At 40.7% G+C, this 20,540-nt stretch overlaps 5 protein-coding genes across 15 annotated transcripts in view; all 5 read right to left on the bottom strand.

Moving 5' to 3' along the window:
* si:dkeyp-53d3.6 overlaps window positions 1-19,921 on the bottom strand; it is a 109,977-nt gene extending 90,056 nt beyond the window's left edge. The window contains exon 1 of the mRNA XM_087302067.1: window positions 19,389-19,921. The gene's annotated coding sequence lies outside the window, so the exon portion shown is untranslated. The remainder of the gene's footprint in view (window positions 1-19,388) is intronic.
* LOC147838311 (uncharacterized) overlaps window positions 1-20,540 on the bottom strand; it is a 441,300-nt gene that overhangs the window by 74,817 nt on the left and 345,943 nt on the right. The gene's annotated exons all lie outside the window — the stretch shown is intronic.
* The window catches only part of zgc:113336, a gene marked incomplete at its 5' end in the record, with an annotated part of 111,634 nt that overhangs the window by 59,992 nt on the left and 31,102 nt on the right, over window positions 1-20,540 (bottom strand).
* LOC141380120 (uncharacterized) lies at window positions 346-7,407 on the bottom strand. 11 transcript variants are annotated; one of them, XM_087303869.1, is made up of 6 exons: window positions 7,352-7,407; window positions 7,121-7,236; window positions 7,001-7,031; window positions 5,851-6,040; window positions 2,443-3,096; window positions 1,124-2,348 (listed from the first exon to the last, which is right to left on the bottom strand). In XM_087303869.1, the coding sequence occupies exons 4-5, from the start codon at window positions 5,903-5,905 to the stop codon at window positions 2,456-2,458; spliced, it is 696 nt and encodes a 231-aa protein (XP_087159995.1). In that variant the 5' UTR covers window positions 5,906-6,040; window positions 7,001-7,031; window positions 7,121-7,236; window positions 7,352-7,407; the 3' UTR covers window positions 1,124-2,348; window positions 2,443-2,455. The 11 variants fall into 11 exon arrangements, with proteins under 11 accessions (XP_087159990.1, XP_087159989.1, XP_087159987.1 ...); XM_087303864.1 differs by having other exon boundaries at window positions 346-3,096; window positions 6,955-7,031; XM_087303863.1 differs by having other exon boundaries at window positions 346-3,096.
* On the bottom strand, window positions 10,818-18,441 carry LOC147838316 (uncharacterized). Its single transcript, XM_087303879.1, has 2 exons — window positions 17,353-18,441; window positions 10,818-11,332 (listed from the first exon to the last, which is right to left on the bottom strand). Exons 1-2 carry the CDS (start codon window positions 18,431-18,433, stop codon window positions 10,941-10,943), a joined length of 1,473 nt encoding a protein of 490 aa, XP_087160005.1. The 5' UTR covers window positions 18,434-18,441; the 3' UTR covers window positions 10,818-10,940.

Here is a 20,540-nt window from a genome sequence, read left to right as displayed (position 1 = left end):
TGTAACTTCTGTAAAATTAAATTATTGTTTAATTGGGAAAAATGTAAACATTTATACAAGTAAATCTCTGGCAACAGTTGAAATGTTGTTATTTTTCATTAAAAACATCTTAAACCAGCCTAGGCTGGTTGGCTGGTTTTAGAGGGGTTTTGGCCATTTCCAGCCTGGTCTTAGCTGGTCAGGCTGGGAGATGACCAGCTAAAACCAGCTTGACCAGCCGGGCCAAGCTGGGAGCCCATGTAAAGGAGGCCAGCTAGTAAGTGCTGTGCAGGTAAACCTCACTCCTCTGACCTCTAAAGGTGCTCTAGTGACAGATGTTAGAGTCTTTAGCCTCCTTGGTAGAGCAACCGACTCCCATGCGGAAGGTCACCTGTTCATTACCAGCTCGGAGCAGGTTGGGTGGCATACGACCGGCAGGGTTTCACCCAGCCAAAACCAGCAACCAGCCAAAACCAGGCTGGTCAAGCTGGTTTTAGCTGGTCATCTCCCGGCCTGACCAGCTAAGACCAGGCTTGAAATGGCTGGAAACCAATCTGGAAGTGGCCAAAACCCCTTAAAAAACAGCCTGGTTGACCAGATAAAACCAGACAACCAGCCTAGGCTGGTTTAAGCTGTTTTTTTCAGTAGGGTCTTGTTACGGTTTCGATAAAAACTGATGTTTGTTTGCTGCCTCTGATGTTATTTGCAATGTTTTTTAAGGATTCACCCCAAAATAAAAATAAAAACTGCTGTTCATTTACTAATCCTCAGGCCATTCAAGATGTACAAGACCCTTTTCTGCAGCTAAACATTAAAGAAGGTATTAGCTGAAAACATGGCTCTTCTTCATTTGTATACCGCAAGTCAATAGTTAAGTAGTTAATAAAACAAATAAAACAAACTAAGGTTGCACAGTGGTTAGCACTGTTGCCTCACAGTAAGAAGGTCGCTGGTTCGAGCCTCAGCTGGGTCGGCTAGCATTTCTGTGTGGAGTTTGCAAGTTCTCCCCATGTTCGGTGCTCTGGTTTCCCCCACAGTCCAAACACATGCACTATAGGGGAATTGGGAAGCTAAATTATCCATGGTGTGTGGGTGTTTCCCAGTGATGGGTTGCATCCGCTACAAAAAAACATATACTGGATAAGTTGGCGGTTCATTCCACTGTGATGACCCCTGATTAATAAAGGGACTAAGCCGAAAAAGAAAATGAATAAATGAATGAATGAATAAATAAAGAGTGTAATGTTACCTGGTAAATAAACAGAACCATAGTCCAAACATTCTCCACCTCTGGATCTGTACTGGCTTGACCCACAGTTCATAATGAATCTAACAATGCGTCTCAAATATATCAAAGTGTAAAAGAGAGTTCAGCTAAAGCATGTTTCATTTGATGGACATGCATTCTAGCTACCCAACACAAGTGTTGTAAAGCGAAAGCGAAAGTGAAAGTAACCAAGTGAAAATTGTGCCACAGTTCTACCCATCCAAATGCACAACACACAGTAGTGAAAGCTGAGCACACACAGACACACACACCTTGAACAGACCTGGAGCAGTGGACTATATTAAAATAAGTGCTGCGTGTATGACCAGTCATTCAAACTGTTATTATAATCCAGGTTTTGACACAAATGCAAATAGAAAATATTAGCATTCAAACCTTTCAGTCCATCACTGCCACTAAAATGTATTTATAAGTGCTCATCAAATCCGACCAATCATATCGCGTACTTGACTCGATGTCCTGCCATTTTCAAGATGCTGCTGTTTTATTAGCACGACATCACAGCTTTTGATGCAAATCAAACAGCAGAAGATAAAGCATGAATAATGGCTATGACTGTTTGATAATGACTAAATATCTGTTTTAACTTCAATAATGTTTAAACAATTCAATTTACACAGTGAAGTCTATATGAAATGTTATATTTGATTATATCAGTCAGTTTATTTACCGGAAAACTGCCGTTAAAGACTTGAATCTGAAAAGCACCGTTCATTTTAATCACTATCTTTACTATATTGTATTCATTGGTACTTTAGCTTGTAAATGTATTGTTTTTCTTTATCTTTATTTGGCACTATAATTTATTTGTGCTGAACTTCTCTTAATTTCTCTGCAGCTCTCACATGGTGGCAGTCTGTGTGGGACCTAATGCCCCAGTATAGTGATGGGGACACTATGCTGTCAGTGAGCACCAAGGTCCTGACTCTCTGTGGTCATTAAAAATCCTAGATGTCCTTCGAAAAGAGTAGGGGTGTGTCCCTGGTATCTTAACCGGGCCTTCTAACCAACCCCATATCCTAATTGACTTCATCACTCGATCTCCTCTCCACCAATAACCTGGTAAAAACCTGTAAAGCGCCTAGAAAAGCAATAAATAAATGTAAGTTATTATTATTATTATTATCATATACTGAAACCATGACCCTAAAATTGTGAATCAAACCAATACACACAAGTCCAGTGTCATTAGTACAGTTTCTCGCCAGTGTGAATCCTCTCATGTGTTTTCAGATGTCCAGACTGATTGAATCTCCTGCCACAGTGTGAACACTCATACGGCTTCTCTCCGGTGTGAGTCCTCTGGTGCAGCTTCAAATGTCCTGCTGTAAAAAAAGTCTTCTTGCACTCTAAGCACACATACTCCTTCACACCAGTGTGAATTATCTGGTGCTTTCTTAAATTCTGTAGATATGTAAAACTATTTCCACACAAGGAACACGAGTACGGCTTCTCCTTTGTGTGAACTCTGAAATGGACCCTCAGATCTGAACCCCTCAAAAATGTTTTGCTGCAGTGGTCACACTTGTGTGGTTTCTCTCCCGTGTGGATCATCATGTGTCGTTTAAGGTGCGGCGACTGTCTGAAACTCTTCCCACACTGATCACAGACGAAGGGTTTCTGTCCATTGTGGATCCTCATGTGCTGATAAAGAGACGATGATTGTCGGAAACTCTTCCCACACTGACCACACGTGTGCGGTTTCTCTCCGGTGTGGATGTTCATGTGAACCACCAGACTCCGCTTGCATGTGAAACTCTTTCCGCACTCGGTGCAGGTCAAACAGGTCCTGTCATGATCAAGTTTCTCCTCGTTGTCCAACATCAGATCTGAAATCAAAATGAAACTTTATATAAGAAATTAGAGAGAAATGTGTACGTTTATGTGATCCCAATTGAGTCTTTCAACATTACGTATGGAAAAAACCCCACTGTGTGAAAAGTTGTGCCAGTCCACCTATACAAAGGCAAAGTTCTAGTTAGTAAAAGCATATTGGTTCCCTTGGCCTGTCTCGCTCCTTTACCCATCCAGCAGAACTTCTGGCATTATAGCCAGGAGGTCATCTCAGGCCCCGTTTACACTAATGCGTTTTAGTTTGAAGTTTTGCTACGATTATGCCATCCGTCCACACTACACCGGAGTTTTCGAGCGCTGAAAACGGAGCGTTTTGGAAACGCTGGAGAGGCCGTTCTCATTCTGAATCGCTGCTGCTCCGTCTCAGTGTGGATGGGGGAAAACGGAGACATCTGAAAACAGAGGCGGGATTGCTGAGATTCGCTACCTGATTGGGGCTTTTGTGTCATTGCGTATCCTTCCCTTATTCGTCAAGCCCCTATCACATGACTATAACACATGGCATTAACTCTACCGGAAGACAGCAGACCAGCCTTCACTGTAAACAACAACATGGACACAGAAATGGGAGCGTTGCTTGCACTTGCACACCCTAAAGACCACGGTCACCTTTTCAACTGTTAAGTAACTTGATGTTTAGACGCTCCAGGTAAGTAAAAAATAAAATAAAAAAATTACTAATGTTTTCCTTCTTACACTTTCTTTACACACGTGAAACTCGCCTACAGCACTTCTTCATTGTTGCTCTTATAGTTGTGTAAATTGCTTCCTTGTTCTCATTTGTAAGTCACTTTGGATAAAAGCGTCTGCTTAATGACTACAAGTAGAGAACTGCATGTTTTGTATTTGTTGGCTGAGAATAGCCAGTTGTTGACCTTACTCTTTCACTTTTACCTTCCTTTAGACTTTCTTTATTCTTTAGAGACGCAAAAGAGCAGTGGCTGCAGGCTTCACTCAGTAGAGTAAATTGCTAGCTCGGATTTCATTTCATACCTGTTAGTTTACTGATATTTGTTAACAAGTATAATTTTTGGTGATTTTGGTAGCAATAAATTCCAATGGTGCTATAATTAATGTCACGATTACAAATGTACACAAGCTAAAAAGAGTAAGTACACAAGCTGTGGTTGTTTTAAAGACTGTACCTGTTCATTATCAGCATTACATTTAAAAATAAAAAATTCTTATCAAAAAGTGTTTGTACTACTTTTTTACAAAAAATCAGTGTTTCATACAAATCTAAATGGACATATTTCAAATAATGATTTTTGCTGAGATGGCCAGTCAGTTTGAGAAAACATTAATTATTTTGTATACTACATGAAGATTTTGAGTTGCGATTACAAAATGACGTCATCACGCAAAGTAATAAGTTAATAAGAATCTATTTATTATGCATCTGTAAGTAATGTTTTATTATAATATAATACACAACGCCTCAGAGAGTAGAAACATGATGGGTTTACGCTTGTCAGATACTACGTGATGTCACCGATATGCTCTCTACTAGCCGGGCTTCCAGCTAACTCTATCAAACCTCTTCAGCTGCTCCAGAACGCAGCAGCACGAGTGGTCTTTAATGAATCTAAACGAGCACATGTCACTCTGCTGCTCATCCGTTTGCACTGGCTGCCAGTTGCTGCTCGCATCAAATTCAAAGCTCTGATGTTTGCTTACAAAGTGACTTCTGGCTTTGCTCCTTCTTATCTGCTCTCACTTCTGCATCTATGTGCCCTCCAGAAACTTGCGTTCTGTGAATGAACGTCGCCTCGTGGTTCCATCCTAAAGAGGGAAGAAATCACTTTCCCGAACTCTCGCGTTCAATCTGCCCAGTTGGTGGAATGAACTCCCAAACTGCATCAGAACAGCAGAGTCACTCGCTGTCTTCAAGAAACGACTAAAAACTATTTAGTCTCCACTTCACTTCCTAATCTGCAATTCCCTCTCTGGCTACACCGCTAACTACTAAAAACAACACAAAAAAAAAAACACAAAAAAAATTTACTAATGTTTTGCTTCTTACATTTTCTTTGCAGACCTGAAACTTGCCTACAGCACTTCTTCATTGTTGCTCTTATAGTTGTGTAAATTGCTTCCTTGTCCTCATTTGTAAGTCGCTTTGGATAAAAGCATCTGCTAAATGACTAAATGTAAATGTAAATATGCAAACTAGTGCGTGACATTATCTGCCAACATATAGCTACTCTTCGAGCAGGCTCTACTTTAAGGCCTACTTTTCATCGGAAATAGTTGGCAACAACTACTCGAGTCGTTGGGTGTGCCTGTCTGTGTCACAAACAAATGACTCAAATCTCAAGACATGTCAGAAGAGCTGAACTAAGCTAATCATAGACAAAACGCCAGGAAAACAATAAATGATTATATTCTCTTTCTTAAAGCATTCTAGTTCTGACTTGTTTGTATTGTGATCAACATTTGGGCTAGTTGTAGATGAGTTTAGAAGCAACTCGTAACATTTTATTGATATTATGGTACCATTGACACCGTTTGGTAGTGGAGACACAAGCCTGATAAAGGTGACCCGTACTGAACCATACCATACCATTACCACTCAGAATGACAGAATGACAGTTATGATACAGGGTATATTCTGTACTGAGTTTAAAAAAATATTTATTTAATGATTGTTCTCAAGTTTTAAGTATGAATCTTTTTAAAGCTGCAAACTTTGTTGTGACTATAGGAAATAATCATAAATAAACACCAACCAATTTGTTCTTCAGCCTCTTCCGCTTTAATTCTGCAGGGTTCTGGATCACTCATCTTCTCTCTGTCCTTCAATAAACTCTGTCTTTCAGATTTCAATTCTTCCTGATGCTCTGATGCTCGTCTTCACTTGTAGACTGATGGGAATACTCCAGTATTTATAGCTGAACTGGAGGAGGAGGAGGGGCAAACCTGCAAAGATTAACACTAAATCAATTACTGATTTGGCTTTTTATATTAACCTGAACACATAATATAATTAATCAGTGGCGTAGCGCAAAATGCGGGGGTACCCGGAAATCATGCTGAGCGGGGTGGGGGGAAATCACGCTCAGTGTGGGCCCGTCGCTACGCCACTGATTACTCTATAATGCCATATGATTATTTAAATGATGTGCACGCTTTCGGTTTCATTTTCACTGCTAAGTACGGTTCATACTTCCCATGCTGGGGGGTTGTAACGGTCACGGGGAAGGGGTGGGGGGATCTCGTGGGGCCCCCTTAAGGCACGAGAGTCCCCTGCGGGCCCGTCACGCTATGCCACTGTAATTAATATTCTCCTGTCTATTTATATTTTGCCATTTAAAGAGGTTGCTTTCAAATAGAAAGAATTAAAATTATTTTACTTTGATATCTAAACACGTTTAAAAATAATAATAAAAAATAAAAAAAGAGTATGATGTTTCTTACTAAAGAGTGAATTTTATAGAAAGTTTACATTTTTATGTGTACATGTATGGATCAAAGCAAATATATTTCCAGCTTTTGTATGACTTGTTTTGCCTTCACATCGATATAATAAGTTTTAAAATCACTTTGAAAGATTTGGTGATGAGATCCGTCCTCTGTAAGCTAGATAGAGGTAAAGTTGGTTTTATATACACACATTCATTCATTTAGCAGTCTCTATATTGTTTACCAAGTTACTTTGACTATTCGATCGGAATTAGCATGCAATTATCACTATTTATATCTAATTGACTGTGAACAATGTTGTACTTTGATAGTCATTTGCTGCTAATATGATTTCCCTATTTACAATTTGCAAAGAACACTTTTCTGAAATTATATTATTAAGGAGAATGTCTGACTCCAATAAAACAAACTTTCCCTCTATGTAGGCTAGATCGTCTCATTTCAAAACGCTTTGACCTTTGAAGTCATCCTTCGGAGGATGCAGCCTCTGAAATGAGACACAGCTAGTGTCAAAGCTAGGTAGACAAACCTATCAGGCTGAAAGTTTCTATCGACTGAAAATAAACATCCACTCACCGTTGGTCAAGTAAACAAACCGCGTCGATTTGACGTTACTTCTGAATGACATCTCGGACGTTGATTCAACATTACTCCGGTGAGCAAAACCAGTTTGAAGCGACGTCAATGTTAGGCTGAAATTGTGTCAGTTTGATATCTGGATAGTTTGTACACTGCTGCGTGTAAACTGTGCTCAGTGCAGTTAACATTCTGGTAAATACGAAGAAAAAATATAACTGTAAAACTCACCTCGACTCGCCCCAGAAAACAGATACGGGAACGCGCGCTGATGATGACGTCATAATGCCGAGACGAAGTTTTGAGTCCCAAAATATGTGCAGAGAGACAACAATTCTATAAACAAGAGAGGTCACCAATCTAACCGGAATGGATATTTGTTGATTAAAAGCGGCTATACATAGGGCCATTCCACCAGAAATCAACATTATCTGTCCCTGAAATATAAACAAATGCAGTGAATAAGACGCATTTCATCCCAAAAATATCTCAAATGGACTGAAGGTTGATTTGTGGGAGTTGTTCTGTAGATGAATATGTCATTCGTTTGGTTCTCAGATTGTTCTTTATTAAAAACACTTTACAAATGTACAAACCGTCATTGTCCTCAGACCAATTGAACCTACAGCTTAAATAGTTTTATTATGCTAAAAGCTTCAATTTAGAAAATAAAAATACATCAGAAGTTGCAAGCTTAAGTCGTTTTCATTCTCATTAATTAAAAAAATAAAATTATAAACAAATTTTACAAATAAATACTACAAATATATACAGTTGAAGTCAGAATAATTATTCATTCATTTTCTTTTCGGCTTAATCCCTTTATTAATCCGGGGTCGCCACAGCGGAATGAACCGCCAACTTATCCAGCACATTTTTACACAGCGGATGCCCTTCCAGCTGCAACCCATCTCTGGGAAACAGAATTATTAGCCCCTGTTTATTTTTTCTCCAATTTCTGTTTAATGGGGAAAAGGGCGGGACGGTGGCTCAGTGGTTAGCACTGTCACCTCACAGCAAGAAGGTCTCTGGTTTGAGTCCCGGCTGGATCAGTAGGCGTTTCTGTGTGGAGTTTGCATGTTCACGCCATGTTGATGTGGGATTCCTCTGGGTGCTCCGGTTTCCCCCACAGTCCAAACACATGCGCTATAGGGGAACTGATTAACAAAATTGTCCGTAGTGTATGAGTGTGAATGAGTGCAAATACTCATTGGTAAAGTTCCTACTGTAGTATTTCTCACAAACGCTGTGTGACATCTTCTTCCTTTAAGTCTGTCTGTTGTCTGACGCAGCCGAGGGAAAAGACTAAGGCACGCAGAAAGACACATAGGCGGGGAGGACTCGCCTTAAAGGCGCAGTACAACAAAACGACCACCTGGTGGAAATATGTATGAAACAGGATCTAGTTAAAGGTATAATGAAAAATCTGATGGGTGTTTGGAGCTGAAACTTTACACATACACATTCTGGAGATGCAAAACACTTATATTAAATCTGAAAAAAGGGGTAACCTAGATGCCCTTTAAGACGGAAGTTTTTTCTGACCCTGTCAGTCAAAAGCAGACTCTCCGAAACGCTTCAGAACTGATCGATGCTTTGAATCGCTGTAGTCATGTGACCAGGTGTTTCAAAACACTTTAGTCACATGATCTGGGTGTTTCGAATCATGCTTCAGTGCAGTGTTTCGAAACACTTGCGCTTCAGGATCTCGACACTGTCAAAACGTCAGTTTCACGTCAGCCATCTCTAAGTAGAACGTTTAAATTCAAATGTGGTACTTACTGAATAGTAGGCGGTTTCAGACGCAGCCCCTGTTCTCTTCTCTGCAGCACACATCAGAAAGCAACATTTAGGGTGCTTTCACACTTGGTTCATTTGCCTGGACCGTACCCAAGTTCGATTGTCTCCCCCTGCCACCTTCTCGGTTGGTTTGAGTTAGGGCTGGGCGATTTTGCAAAAAGAAAAAAAATCTAGGTTTTTTATAAAGTTTGACCGATTCACGATTTTATTGTGTTACTAGTCTTCTCAAAATATTACAACAACAGGACTGATGTAACATTCTCTTTATAAGTAACTTGAAAAACCATTTGGTTAAGGAACCATATTTTGTATTTTTAATGTCCATGTCATACAAAAATCGGTCAAGGTGTAAATAAATGTAAAACAATTTCACGAGTTAAATATTGTTGCTGAAGATTTGAATAAGAAATATTTGTGTAAATATTGCAGTTGCAGGAATACAGAGGTGTTTTTTGCAAGTTTTGCTGAGCCTATAGGAAAGATTGGCTGTCAGCTCGTCTTTGTCTTTGTCTTCTGATTGAATGTCAGGTTATATTGTTGCTGCCTTTTTCTTAAAAAGATACAGTGGAAGAAAAGGACTGAACATGGAAACTGCAAAGCCTAATTTAACCCAATGTGTGAAGTTGTGGATGTATAGCAGGAGCAAATACAAGCACCAGATGTGTGTCTAATATAAAATAATATATTTAATCTGTTTTTCTTTTTCCCCTTTTAAATATCGATCATTTGATGCGCTTTGCTCCACTCTCTGTATTATGCTGCCTGATTTGTCTGGTTTTCAACTAGGTCCGCTAAATGACGTCATGAGGGCGGCTACTTTCATTTTCACTGCTACAGTCCCTCACCTCTACTCGTGTTCAAACCAAAAGATCGGCGCGGTTTTTCACATGGCAGGCTTTTACGTCCTTCACACATGTTGAGATCGAGTTTATCGACTTGATGAGGGAATGTCTTGACAATCCACACAAATGTGACTCAGACTAATGCAACAAGTAAAATCCTACATGACTTCACGCTTTAACAGGCAGTCAAGCAGGTCGCACACCAGAAGTGCCGCGACACGGCGTGGACATGATAGTTTAAACTATCACACACCAAACACGCACATTCGCATGATATTTAACATCAAACTCAGATGGCATGGCTGAAAAATGAACTGCGTGCGCGGCGCGTCGCCGAGAGGCGCTTCTGGTGTGCTTCCTGCTTCATACAGAGAGTGAAACAAAGCGCATTGGTGCCATTATAATGTATTAAATATATATTTAAAAAATAAAACGCGATTCTCAATTTAATTTAAAATTAAATTGTCGTCAAAACGTAAATTCGAATTATTCGAAAAAAAAAAAAAATCGGAAAAATCGCCCAGCCCTAGTTTGAGTTCACAATGTCTTTTTTCCTTCTGAACCCCACACTTGCGTCATCGAACTGCTGTTTTGTTTACGGCCGTTGCTAGGTGACGGTCTCAAAAGGAAGCGCCGAAATGGAACTAATGTTATGAAAACGATAGTTTGTTGTACAGTTGGCGGTTCACTTCAGTGATTTGGTACGATTGCATTCACATCAGAAGTGAACCGTACCAGAGTTCGCATGAACCGTACCCCAGACCACCTCTTTCAGGCGAACTCGGGTACGTTTCACGGGTGCGCACCCGAGTTCAGAAGACACGTTCACAATAGCTAAACGTACCGTACTATGACGTCAAACGAACCAGGGTGCGGACCAAAAGTGCAAGTGTGAAAGCACCCTACGACTCCTAGAAAACCGTCAAATATTGCTTAATCAAACTGTCATGCTGCAATATTTATTGCAGAAAAATAAAATACCGCATTATCAGATTTTCCCAATGTCGTGCAGCCCTAATATTAACTGTGATTAAATAAAAATGAACAGTAATCACTTTACTTTTCCAGCCATTGATTTAAACACAGTAACTTGGTGTGTTATAACTAATCACAGCCAACATGAATCTGATGAGAGAAACTCTTCACACATTAAAATAGATCATGCCGCACCGGCGTCATCAGCATGGGTTCTCTCCAACGTGAACCCTCTCGTGTGCTTTCAGATGTCCTGACCGACTGAATCTCTTGTAACAGTGTGAACACTCGTACGGCTTCTCTCCGGTGTGAATCCTCTGGTGCAGTTTCAAATGTTCAGCAGAAATAAAAGTCTTCTCACACTCGAAGCACACGAACTCTCTCACCCCGGTGTGCACGATCTGATGCTTCATTAAATTCTGTTTGTGTGTAAAGCGCTTTACGCACAGAGAACACGAGTACGGCTTCTCTTTAGTGTGAACTCTGAAATGGACCTTCAGACCTGAGGCCCTCAAAAAAGTCTTGCAGCATTGGTCACACTTGTGTGTCTTCTCTCCCGTGTGGATCATCATGTGTCGTTTAAGGTGCGGCGACTGTCTGAAACTCAGCCCACACTGATCGCAGATGAATTTCTTCTGTCCCGTGTGGATCCTCATGTGCTGGTAAAGGGATGATGATTGTCGGAAGCTCTTCCCGCACTCGGTACACGTGTGCGGTTTCTCTCCGGTGTGGATGTTCATGTGAACCACCAGACTCCGCTTGCATGTGAAGCTCCTCCCACACTCAGTGCAGGTCCAACAGGTCCTGGCGGGGTCGAATTTCTCCTCGTTCTCCATCATCAGATCTGAAATCAACGATTAAATCAGTTATTCAGGTGTCCGGGAACAGGCGTTATGATGGTTTAAGTCATACTAAACTGACTGATAGCGGTTTGTAAATATAAAACATTCTTTTCTAATGCTTCATTTTTAAACTTAAGTCGTTTCTCTTAGTTTATCTTTGTGTTTTTTTATAATATGTCTTTATATTTTAGGCTGCTTTCACACCTGTGAATTGATTCAGTTGTTCTGAAACAGAGATTACAGTAGTTACATTGTTGCTCTTTGCTCTTGGAGCGGTTCTCTTTCACACTGCAAAGTTTCTAATCGGACCAAAAGAGCTAAAACAAGTCACGTGCGAGTAAACTCTCCTCACATTGGTCAGAGTGTCAGGGTTTATTTTGCAGAGTCCCGCTCAGCTGTCAGGAGAGGTGGTGGTTTGGTGGTGATTGACAGGGTGCACGCGCGACGTGTCTGAGGAGAGGTGCGGTGGGGAGGGGTGAGAAGGGTGCGCGACGATGCCTATTTGAGGACCGGGAGGGAAACGCGAGATTAGCGGGAGATCATCACTCGTTTGCGGGCATCCGGAGACTCGCGAAACTTCCCGCCCTACTCATAACTCTCTCTTCATATAGCCGTAAGCCTATTACATATCCATAAAACAAAGTGATACAACAGCGCTCGGATCGGAATGCTTTCTCACTGCAATCGAACCGCTCCAGGGTTCGTTTCAATCGAGCCGAGACCACCTCATTCAAGCGATCTCGGAGCGATTACTTTGGCGCGGAACAGAGCGCGATTGCCCTGTTCACATATGCCAAACGAACCGCGCTAACTGGGCAAACGAGACACGTTCCGATACAAAAGTGTAGGTGTCAAAGCACCCTAACTCTGTCTTACGTTCAGCACTTTGGTCAGCCTTGTGGCTGTTTTTAAATGTGCATTTATCTTTGCCATGATGACAGCACATAATATTAGACTAGATATTCTTCAAGACACTTCTATTCAGCTTAAAGTGACATTTAAAGGCTTAACTCTGGGTTAATTAGGTTAACTAGGCAGGTTAGGGTAATTAGGCAAGTCATTGTATAACGATGATTTGTTTTGTAGACTACCAAGAAAAATTATAAAGCTTAAAGGGGCTAATAACCATGTCCTTAAAATGGTGTCTAAAAAATTAAAAACTGCTTTCATTCTAGCCAAAATAAAACAAATAAGACTTTCTGCAAAAGAAAAAATATTATCAGACATACTGTGAAAATTTCCTTGCTCTGTTAAACATCATTTTAAAAAAAAATTCAAAGGGGGCTTATAATTCTGACTTTAACTGTGTATATATACGAAGATTGGCCAGCAGGCTGGTCAAATTTAGCCATGAAACTCCAGCACTAAATTGGACAGTGTTTCAGTTTTATTGTCCAACCCCTTTATATAGTTAATCTAAATATAAACAATTATTTTCTTGCACATATGCATTTATACACACAGCACAGACATATATTTTATGACAAAACTAAAATTCATTTTGAATGCCTGAAACTTATCAAATTATTCAATTTAATCAATTACATTTGTAGCAAACGTTGGTTTAGTTTATAAATAAAAGGAACTATTTATTAATATAGATTCTGTCAGTTTAGACCAGGGTCAGCATCCCGCGGCTCCAGATCCCTGGAGCTTTTTCAAAAATGTTCAAAAAGATGGGGAAGGTTAGTATATATTTTTGTTTTAATATGATTTCTATAGGAGGACAAACATTTTTAACGTTTTCAAGTGCTGTAAAAGTGTGTAGAATTAATATTTAATTTCAACATTTCTGTCAATAAAGATTTGCGTCATAACCTGCGACACAGGTTTCTATCAGCAGGGCGGGATGCCAGGCAGGTGGCTGTTGTAAACAAACCGGGAGATAATAAAGCATGGAAAACCGTTCACAGATGGTGACTACATGAAGGAGTCATTCATCAACATATTAGAACACCTATTTGCAGACTTCAAAAACAAAACCAAGATAATACAAACAATTAAAGATATACCTCTCTCCGTTAAGACAGTGAAGGAGAGGGCTATTAAAATGGCAGGTAACATCACCGATCAGCAAACCAAGGACATAATTCAATGCCAGCATACTCAATTGCCAGTGATGTGACTGATATTCAATGTGCTTTTATGCAGGTATGTGAACTCTGATGAGCCGCAAGAAGAAATGATCAAATTAATACCACTGAAAGACCAGAGGCTGTGCTGAAGTGTTTAAATGACAACGAAATCAACACCAACCACCTGATTTCAGTGGCTATTCAATCATGAAGGCTTATTATGTATTTGTAGCCAACTTAGTCATTTTTATAGTAGGCTAATATAGCTACTATAGATACATACAGCATGTGTTTCCTTCATTATAAGGCTTTACATTTTTTGCGGCTCCAGACATATATATTTTTTTGTCCAATATGGCTCTTTCAACATTTTGGGTTGCCTACCCCTGGTTTAGACAATGGTTTACATATGTATACTTAATTACGGTGTAATGTGTAATAACATCTGTACTCATGTCTGTGTGTACACATGTATAACCCTCAGTACATCAAAACACTTAATAGATCATATAAACACTTCCAAACTCAAGCAAACGCTTGTGAATGATGCTTTGATTAACAGATGTACAGCAGAAATTACATTTATTTAACACTATCCTACCTGTGAAAAACAGAATTTGCGTCTTTCCACAGCAGCAGCCTGTTTACAACTGTGTCAGGAAGTGGATTTCTCGCCTTTCGCATAAACTCAGCGCCATCTATTGATTCGGCGGTGTAATAGCATACAAAAAATACATATTTTTATTGAGAAAATATAATAACAAAGCAAAACAATTAATCTTCTGTCTTTGAAAGAAAAGTACAAATTACAGAAAAAAAACCTATCCCCTTTGCTTTATTGTATTATGTTTAGATACCTATTATTTTACCTATTTTTATGTTAATATATGTCATTTCTTCTTTATTTGGACTTTTTTGGTTTTGTTTTTCCTAATGTGAAGATGTACTGATAATGCCAAGTTGTTGTAAATTACTATATGTTCAATTTAAAATATTGATAAATGAATAGAAGTTACAAAGCAAAGACAAAAATGAAAGTTTAGTGAACAAAACTGAACTAAACCAAGAATTAAATAAAAATAAAAACAGGAAAATAAACGTTCAGACCACAATTACAAGCAAAACTACCCCCAAAAATAAATAAGTAAATAAATTCACTAATTATTAATATTATAATTTTCAAATAGGTCTTTATAGCTTTACAATTTTTGACATTAATTGATTTTTTAAAGAGCCCTTATTATGAGTTTTTGAGAAAGACTTTCATGTAGCACCGCTCTGAGTGAAGTGAAATATCCAGCTAAGGCTTAAATCTGAAAGTGCGCCGTTTAAAACTATTGATTCATCTATAAAAGAGTCGACTCAGAGTGGTTCAAATGAATTGTGGGGGTAACGAGTCTTTAGCCATGTCAGCCTGACATCGATGACTCAAGCCCCGCCTATTTGTTGCGTGTGCATACCTGGCAAAATTGAAACCCCAGGCTCCGCCCACAAACACTGCAGAAAAAAAAGAGGAAGACAAACACTGCAGCAGATCCCAGCTGAACCATGTCGTGAAGACGCTGTGCTCTGAAGTGTGAGGAGTAAGTTAGTGCTATTTTTCTTTTACCCAAAGATGAGACTGTGAAGAGTCAGTGGTTGAAGATTATATGTGCAAAAATACCTCAGCATTATAGCCCCAGCCCTGAGCTGTGTCCCTGTCATTTTTCTGACGGGCGCTTCAGCGATCTACACGCTTACAATGAGGGATTCACCTGCCATTTGTTGAAGAAAGGATCAGAAAAGCGATTGATGTGTGGGACTTTGTCAGAGCTTGACAGGAACTTTACAGTACACAGTTCCTGGATCAGTTTCCATTTCACAAGTGTAAGTGGGTGCGATTAAAATTGGATCTAGGAACGAGGAACCTGAAACTGCTGACACACTAGTAGAAGTAGGGGTGGGTATTTCTAGGAGTGGGTGGAGTGGACTAACGTGCACTGACAAACAGTGGCGTAGTGCAAAATGCGAAGGCCCCCCTGCAGGGATCACCGACGGGGCCCCCTGAGGATGGGGGGGTGAGAGACAACACGGGGAAGTGATCACAATTTGAGGAGCGGGGAGAGGAGGCGGGGTGGAGCGACAACGCGGGGAAGCCTTCACAAACTGAGGAGCGATCACAAACCGAAAGCAGCAAGAGCGTCAAAGTAGCCTGAAGTCATTCATTTTCAATGAGAACCGGCGATGAGAAACAGCCCGGCGCGTCTTCTCCGGAGTAAGCATCGAGGATAGTTGAAATCAAGTCAACTTTATGGTATAAAGTTGACTTTATACCTAACTTTATACCTAAACTTTATACCTAAAGTTGACTTTATATAAAGTTGACCCCCCCCCCCCCCACCAAGACACTGGCAACCAGAGCAGATGCAGGCTCTGTGTAGCAGCAGATGAAAGGCAAGAAGGTTGAAAGATCTCTCCATGGTTTTGTTCAGAAAGGAAGCCAGAATTGAGGGATTGGACTGTAGGAATGGGAAACTTGGAACTGCTGACACACTAGTAGTAGTGGAGGGGGGTATTTCAACTGTAAAAGTGGGTGGCGTGGACTGAGGTGGCCTGACAGAAGTATGCCAAGGACTCTTGGAAAGATGATCCATTTCAGATGTTAGGAATGGAAGCAGATGATCAGGTGAGAGTCGCTTGAAGTGTATGGAGAAATCAGGGAAGCTGTGGTGTGAAGGTACCAGGCGGGAGCTCCCCGTGGTTCTTTTCGAAAGGGGATCAAATATAGTGGGATCCCTGGGTCGGTTCAGAAAAATTCCTCATCCAAGGTATTCCTCATCTAATGGCTAAAGCTTGTAGGCTTGGGACATGTTTTGGGACAGGGCAGGGGATAGGACCTAATACAAAAAAAAAAGTTTACTTCTGCTTTAGCCTAGTTTACATTACTCGGTATTGCTGTGCCGTTCAGACTACATGATGTCATGAACATGCTTTTTGAAACCTCCTTTCACGATCTGCAAGGCTTCCGAGGGTAGTGCAGTCTCAGCGGAATGTCCACACTTAGAATCCTGCAAGATGCAAACTATTCAGGCATTGTGTTAGCAGGGGTACCCAAACTCTGTCCTGGACGGCCAATTTCCTGCATAGTTTAGCTCCAACTTCTTTCAACACACCTGCCTGGAAGTTTCTATTATACCTAGAAAGAGCTTGATTACCTGGTTCAGGTGTGTCTAGTTGGGGTTGTAACTAAACTCCACAGGACAACAGCCCTCCAGAACGGAGTTTGGTCACACTAGTCTACAGCTCAATGATTGGCTTTTTTTAATAGAAGGTTCCTTCCATAGACCTATACAAGTATACATCTTGGGTACTATCGTCTAATCATTGTTAATAATGAAAAGTAGCCATTGATTATAATGCCTGACAGTTGCCAAACCACTTCCCAGAAACAAAACTAAATTCGTCAGAAACCAAATTGTACATTTTTTTTTAATCACAACCAGGGGTGCCGCTGGCCTTCACTGGCCCTATGACAAGCAAAAGGATGCAGACGAAAGTGAAGAGTCCTTGCGTGGGCCCTTAGAATGGTCTTAACTTAAGGTATTAAGTACATTAATATGAAAAACATACCACACATTACAATGTTTTGCTACATCAGTGTCATTAGAGTGGTTTCTCTACAGTGTGAATCCTTTTATGCCATTTCAGGCTTCCTAAATGACTGAATCTCATGTCGCAGTGTGAACACTTATAAGGTTTCTCTCCGGTGTGGATCCTCTCATGTGTTGTCAGATTTCCTGCGCAACTGAATCGCTTGTCACAGTGTGAACACCTGTAAGGTTTCTCCCCAGTGTGAATCCTCAGATGTTTGATCAAATACCCTGACCCACTGAATCTCTTGTCGCAGTGTGAACACTTGTACGGTTTCTCTCCAGTGTGAATCCTCTGATGTTTCTTCATATGTCCTGACCGACTGAAGCTCTTGTCGCAGTGTGAACACTTGTACGGCTTCTCTCCGGTGTGCATCATCTCGTGTGTTTTCAGGTTTCCTAACTGACAGAATCTCTTGCCGCAGTGTGAACAACTGTACGGTTTCTCTTCATTGTGAATCCTTTGGTGCGTTCTCAGGTTTCCTGAGCAAATGAATCTCTTGTCGCAGTGTGAACACTTGTAAGGTTTCTCTCCAGTGTGAATCATCCGGTGTGCTTTCATATGTCCTAAGTAACTGAATGTTTTGTTGCAGTCTGAACACTTGTAGGGTCTCTCTCCAGTGTGAGTCCTCTCATGTGCTTTCAGATGTCCTGAGTGACTGAATCTCTTGTCGCAGTGTGAACACTCGTACGGTTTCTCTCCAGTGTGAATCCTCTGGTGTTGCTCCAAATGTTTAGCTGTAATAAAAGTCTTTCCACACTCAAAGCACACAAACTCTCTCACACCAGTGTGGATCTTCTGATGTTTCATCAAACTTGACTGCACTGTAAAACTCTTTCCGCACTCAGAACATGAATAAGGTTTCTCCTTCGTATGAACTCTAAGATGCTCCCTCAAGTTTGAAAGCTTCAAAAATGTTTTGCTGCATTGATCACATTTGTGTGGTTTCTCTCCGGTGTGGATCAGCAGGTGTTGATTAAGGGATGATGACCGTCTGAAACTCTTCCCACACTGACTACATGTGAATGGCTTTTCTCCATTGTGGATCATCATGTGAACTTTGAGATTCTGTTTGGATGCGAAACTCTTTCCACACTCAGTGCAGGTCAAACATTTCAAGACATGATGAAGTTTCTCCTCGTTCTTCATCTTTATGTCTGAAATCAAAGAGAAAATTAAAGGCTGGCGACTAACATGGAAAATCCATTAAGAATAGTATAGTTCATAAAGTTAAATGATAATAAATGTCTTAAAGAAGCCTGTTATTTAAGTTATTAGTTTGGATACACAGACTAAAAAAGTATTAATCAACGATGGATTGGTTCTTCTATGGCAGGGGTGTCCAAGCTTGGTCCTGGAGGGTCGGTGTCCTGCAGATTTTAGCTCCAACTTTCTTCAACACACCTGCAAGGATGCTTCTAGAAAGCCTAGTAAGAGCTTGATTAGCTAGCCTAGGTGTGTCTGAATGGGTTTGAACCATAGACTGTAAAATATATGGACGTAGTATCCGTGTCTTCACCCATAGGTTTCTAAAGAGCGCAAAAGAAGCCACAAGTAGGCGCGGCCGACTGTCGCCATTTTGTTTGCACGTCATCACACCCACGGCGGGATACCAAACAAGGGCAAAGAGGCGGAGAGTGGGCGGAGCTACAGACGCATGCTGCATTTTGCTTGGACCTGGTTCAGACACCTGGTTAACTTTGGGAGAATGCTTAATACTTTATCACTTGTGACTCGTTTGTGTTCTGACCACTTGTGCTTGGTTGTACACTATATCAATAAAGTGTTTAGACTTTTAAAAACACTGCTGTAATACATTGAGCCACTAAACACTGTTCTTATGACGTTTTTCAACAGGATGAAAACGCGAATTACATCCAAACACTTCAGATATAGTCTGTGTTAGTTAATGCAAGACTATTGATGAAATCCAGCATAACACTGAATGACAACGCTTCAGATGACTGATCTAGAGCCTACAGCTAATCAATCTGACAGATTCTGGAGTGCTTTACAGCTCTAAATATAAATATAAACGATAAATGATCTTAAATAAAACAAATACATGTATAGAGATGGTATATAAGCATATAACTTTACTCACAGGGGAAACGGAGGCAATGTGAATGGTTTGTGAGCACAATTAAGTTCACTCAGCATGCCATGCCATCTAATAATTGTAGGAAACAAGTCCAAAAGGCAGTCGACTGTGTAAAGCCACATAAAACAACACAGAAATATGATAAATATGCCGAGTTCAGTGGCTAATCTGCAGGATTCAGCTGAGGTGACGTGACGGCGACCGAGACCTAGCTGTCACTCAAGTGGCCACGCCCTTAATTATGCAAACTTAATATAACTTAATATAAAGAAAACGGATGAGTTATAAAAAAATTCACCCCCCTCACAGTTGTCATGAAGGGTAATATTAGCTGTATTAGCCAAAATCTTTTTTGTACCAGGCTGTAAACACCTTTTTTTCTGCTGTAAAGTTGACCATTCTAACAGTGGGCTCAATTGAAATTTGCTCTGTTTTGGAGCCAGGAGCGGCCAGGACTAGCGGAATTTCGGATGAATTGCAGTTTTAGTTACTTCCGTATTGGCTTCCTGAGAAAGAGCGGTAGGTTGCCGCTTGGTTGAGAGGGTGCTCGCTGCAGAGCCATTTGAGGAGAGGTGAGCTCCAGAGAGGGGGAGCATGAGCTGTCGCTCCTCCTCCTGTAAGCTGTTTTAATGCGTACACCAACCCCACCCCTAACCCTACCCCCAGTGACATCACTCGTAGAAGAAGTGCAAAAAAGGTGGAGCTCAAGCTTAAGCTCCCCCTCTCTGGAGCTCACCTCTCCTCAAATGGCTCTGCAGCGAGCACCACTTGGCTTGGTTTGAACTAGGGATGGCTGACGTGAAACTGACACAGTGTCGAGATCCCGAAGCACAAGTGTTTCGAAACACTGCACCGAAGCATGATCCGAAGCACCCAAGTCATGTGACTAAAGTGTTTCGAAACACCTGGTCACGTGACTAAAGCGATTCAAAGCATGGATCAGCTTAAAAGCATTTTGAGACCTGGCAAATCTACATTTAGCTGCCAAGGTCAAAAACCTTCCCGTTTCATACGGCCTAGTGGACTGCACGTGTGCATGCTGATACTGTGCTTCAAATTACATTTTGGGTTCGAATCCCGACTTGTACAAATATTCTGATGGTTTCTTGTATTTTAATCATGTTTCTGTTTTGTGTAGCCTAAATAGGATACAGC

Source organism: Danio rerio, chromosome 22 (genome assembly GCF_052040795.2).
Source record: "Danio rerio strain M-AB ecotype USA chromosome 22, GRCz13ab, whole genome shotgun sequence".
NCBI classification, from domain to species: domain Eukaryota; kingdom Metazoa; phylum Chordata; class Actinopteri; order Cypriniformes; family Danionidae; genus Danio; species Danio rerio.
The sequence above is the reverse complement of the archived record's forward strand: the minus strand, read 5'-3'. Positions and strand labels throughout refer to the sequence as shown.

Excerpts from the sequence above, each read along its gene's own strand:
- LOC141380120 (XM_087303859.1), bottom strand. The coding sequence starts at position 5,905 with ATGAGTGATCCAGAACCCTGCAGAATTAAAGCGGAAGAGGCTGAAGAA. Across the intron at positions 3,097-5,850 it reads AGAGGCTGAAGAACAAATTG|ATCTGATGTTGGACAACGAG; the intron begins GTTGGTGTTTAT and ends TTTTGATTTCAG.
- LOC147838316 (XM_087303879.1), bottom strand. The coding sequence starts at position 18,433 with ATGAAGAACGAGGAGAAACTTCATCATGTCTTGAAATGTTTGACCTGC. Across the intron at positions 11,333-17,352 it reads CTGCGACATGAGATTCAGTC|AGTCGCCGCACCTTAAACGA; the intron begins ATTTAGGAAGCC and ends TGAGTTTCAGAC.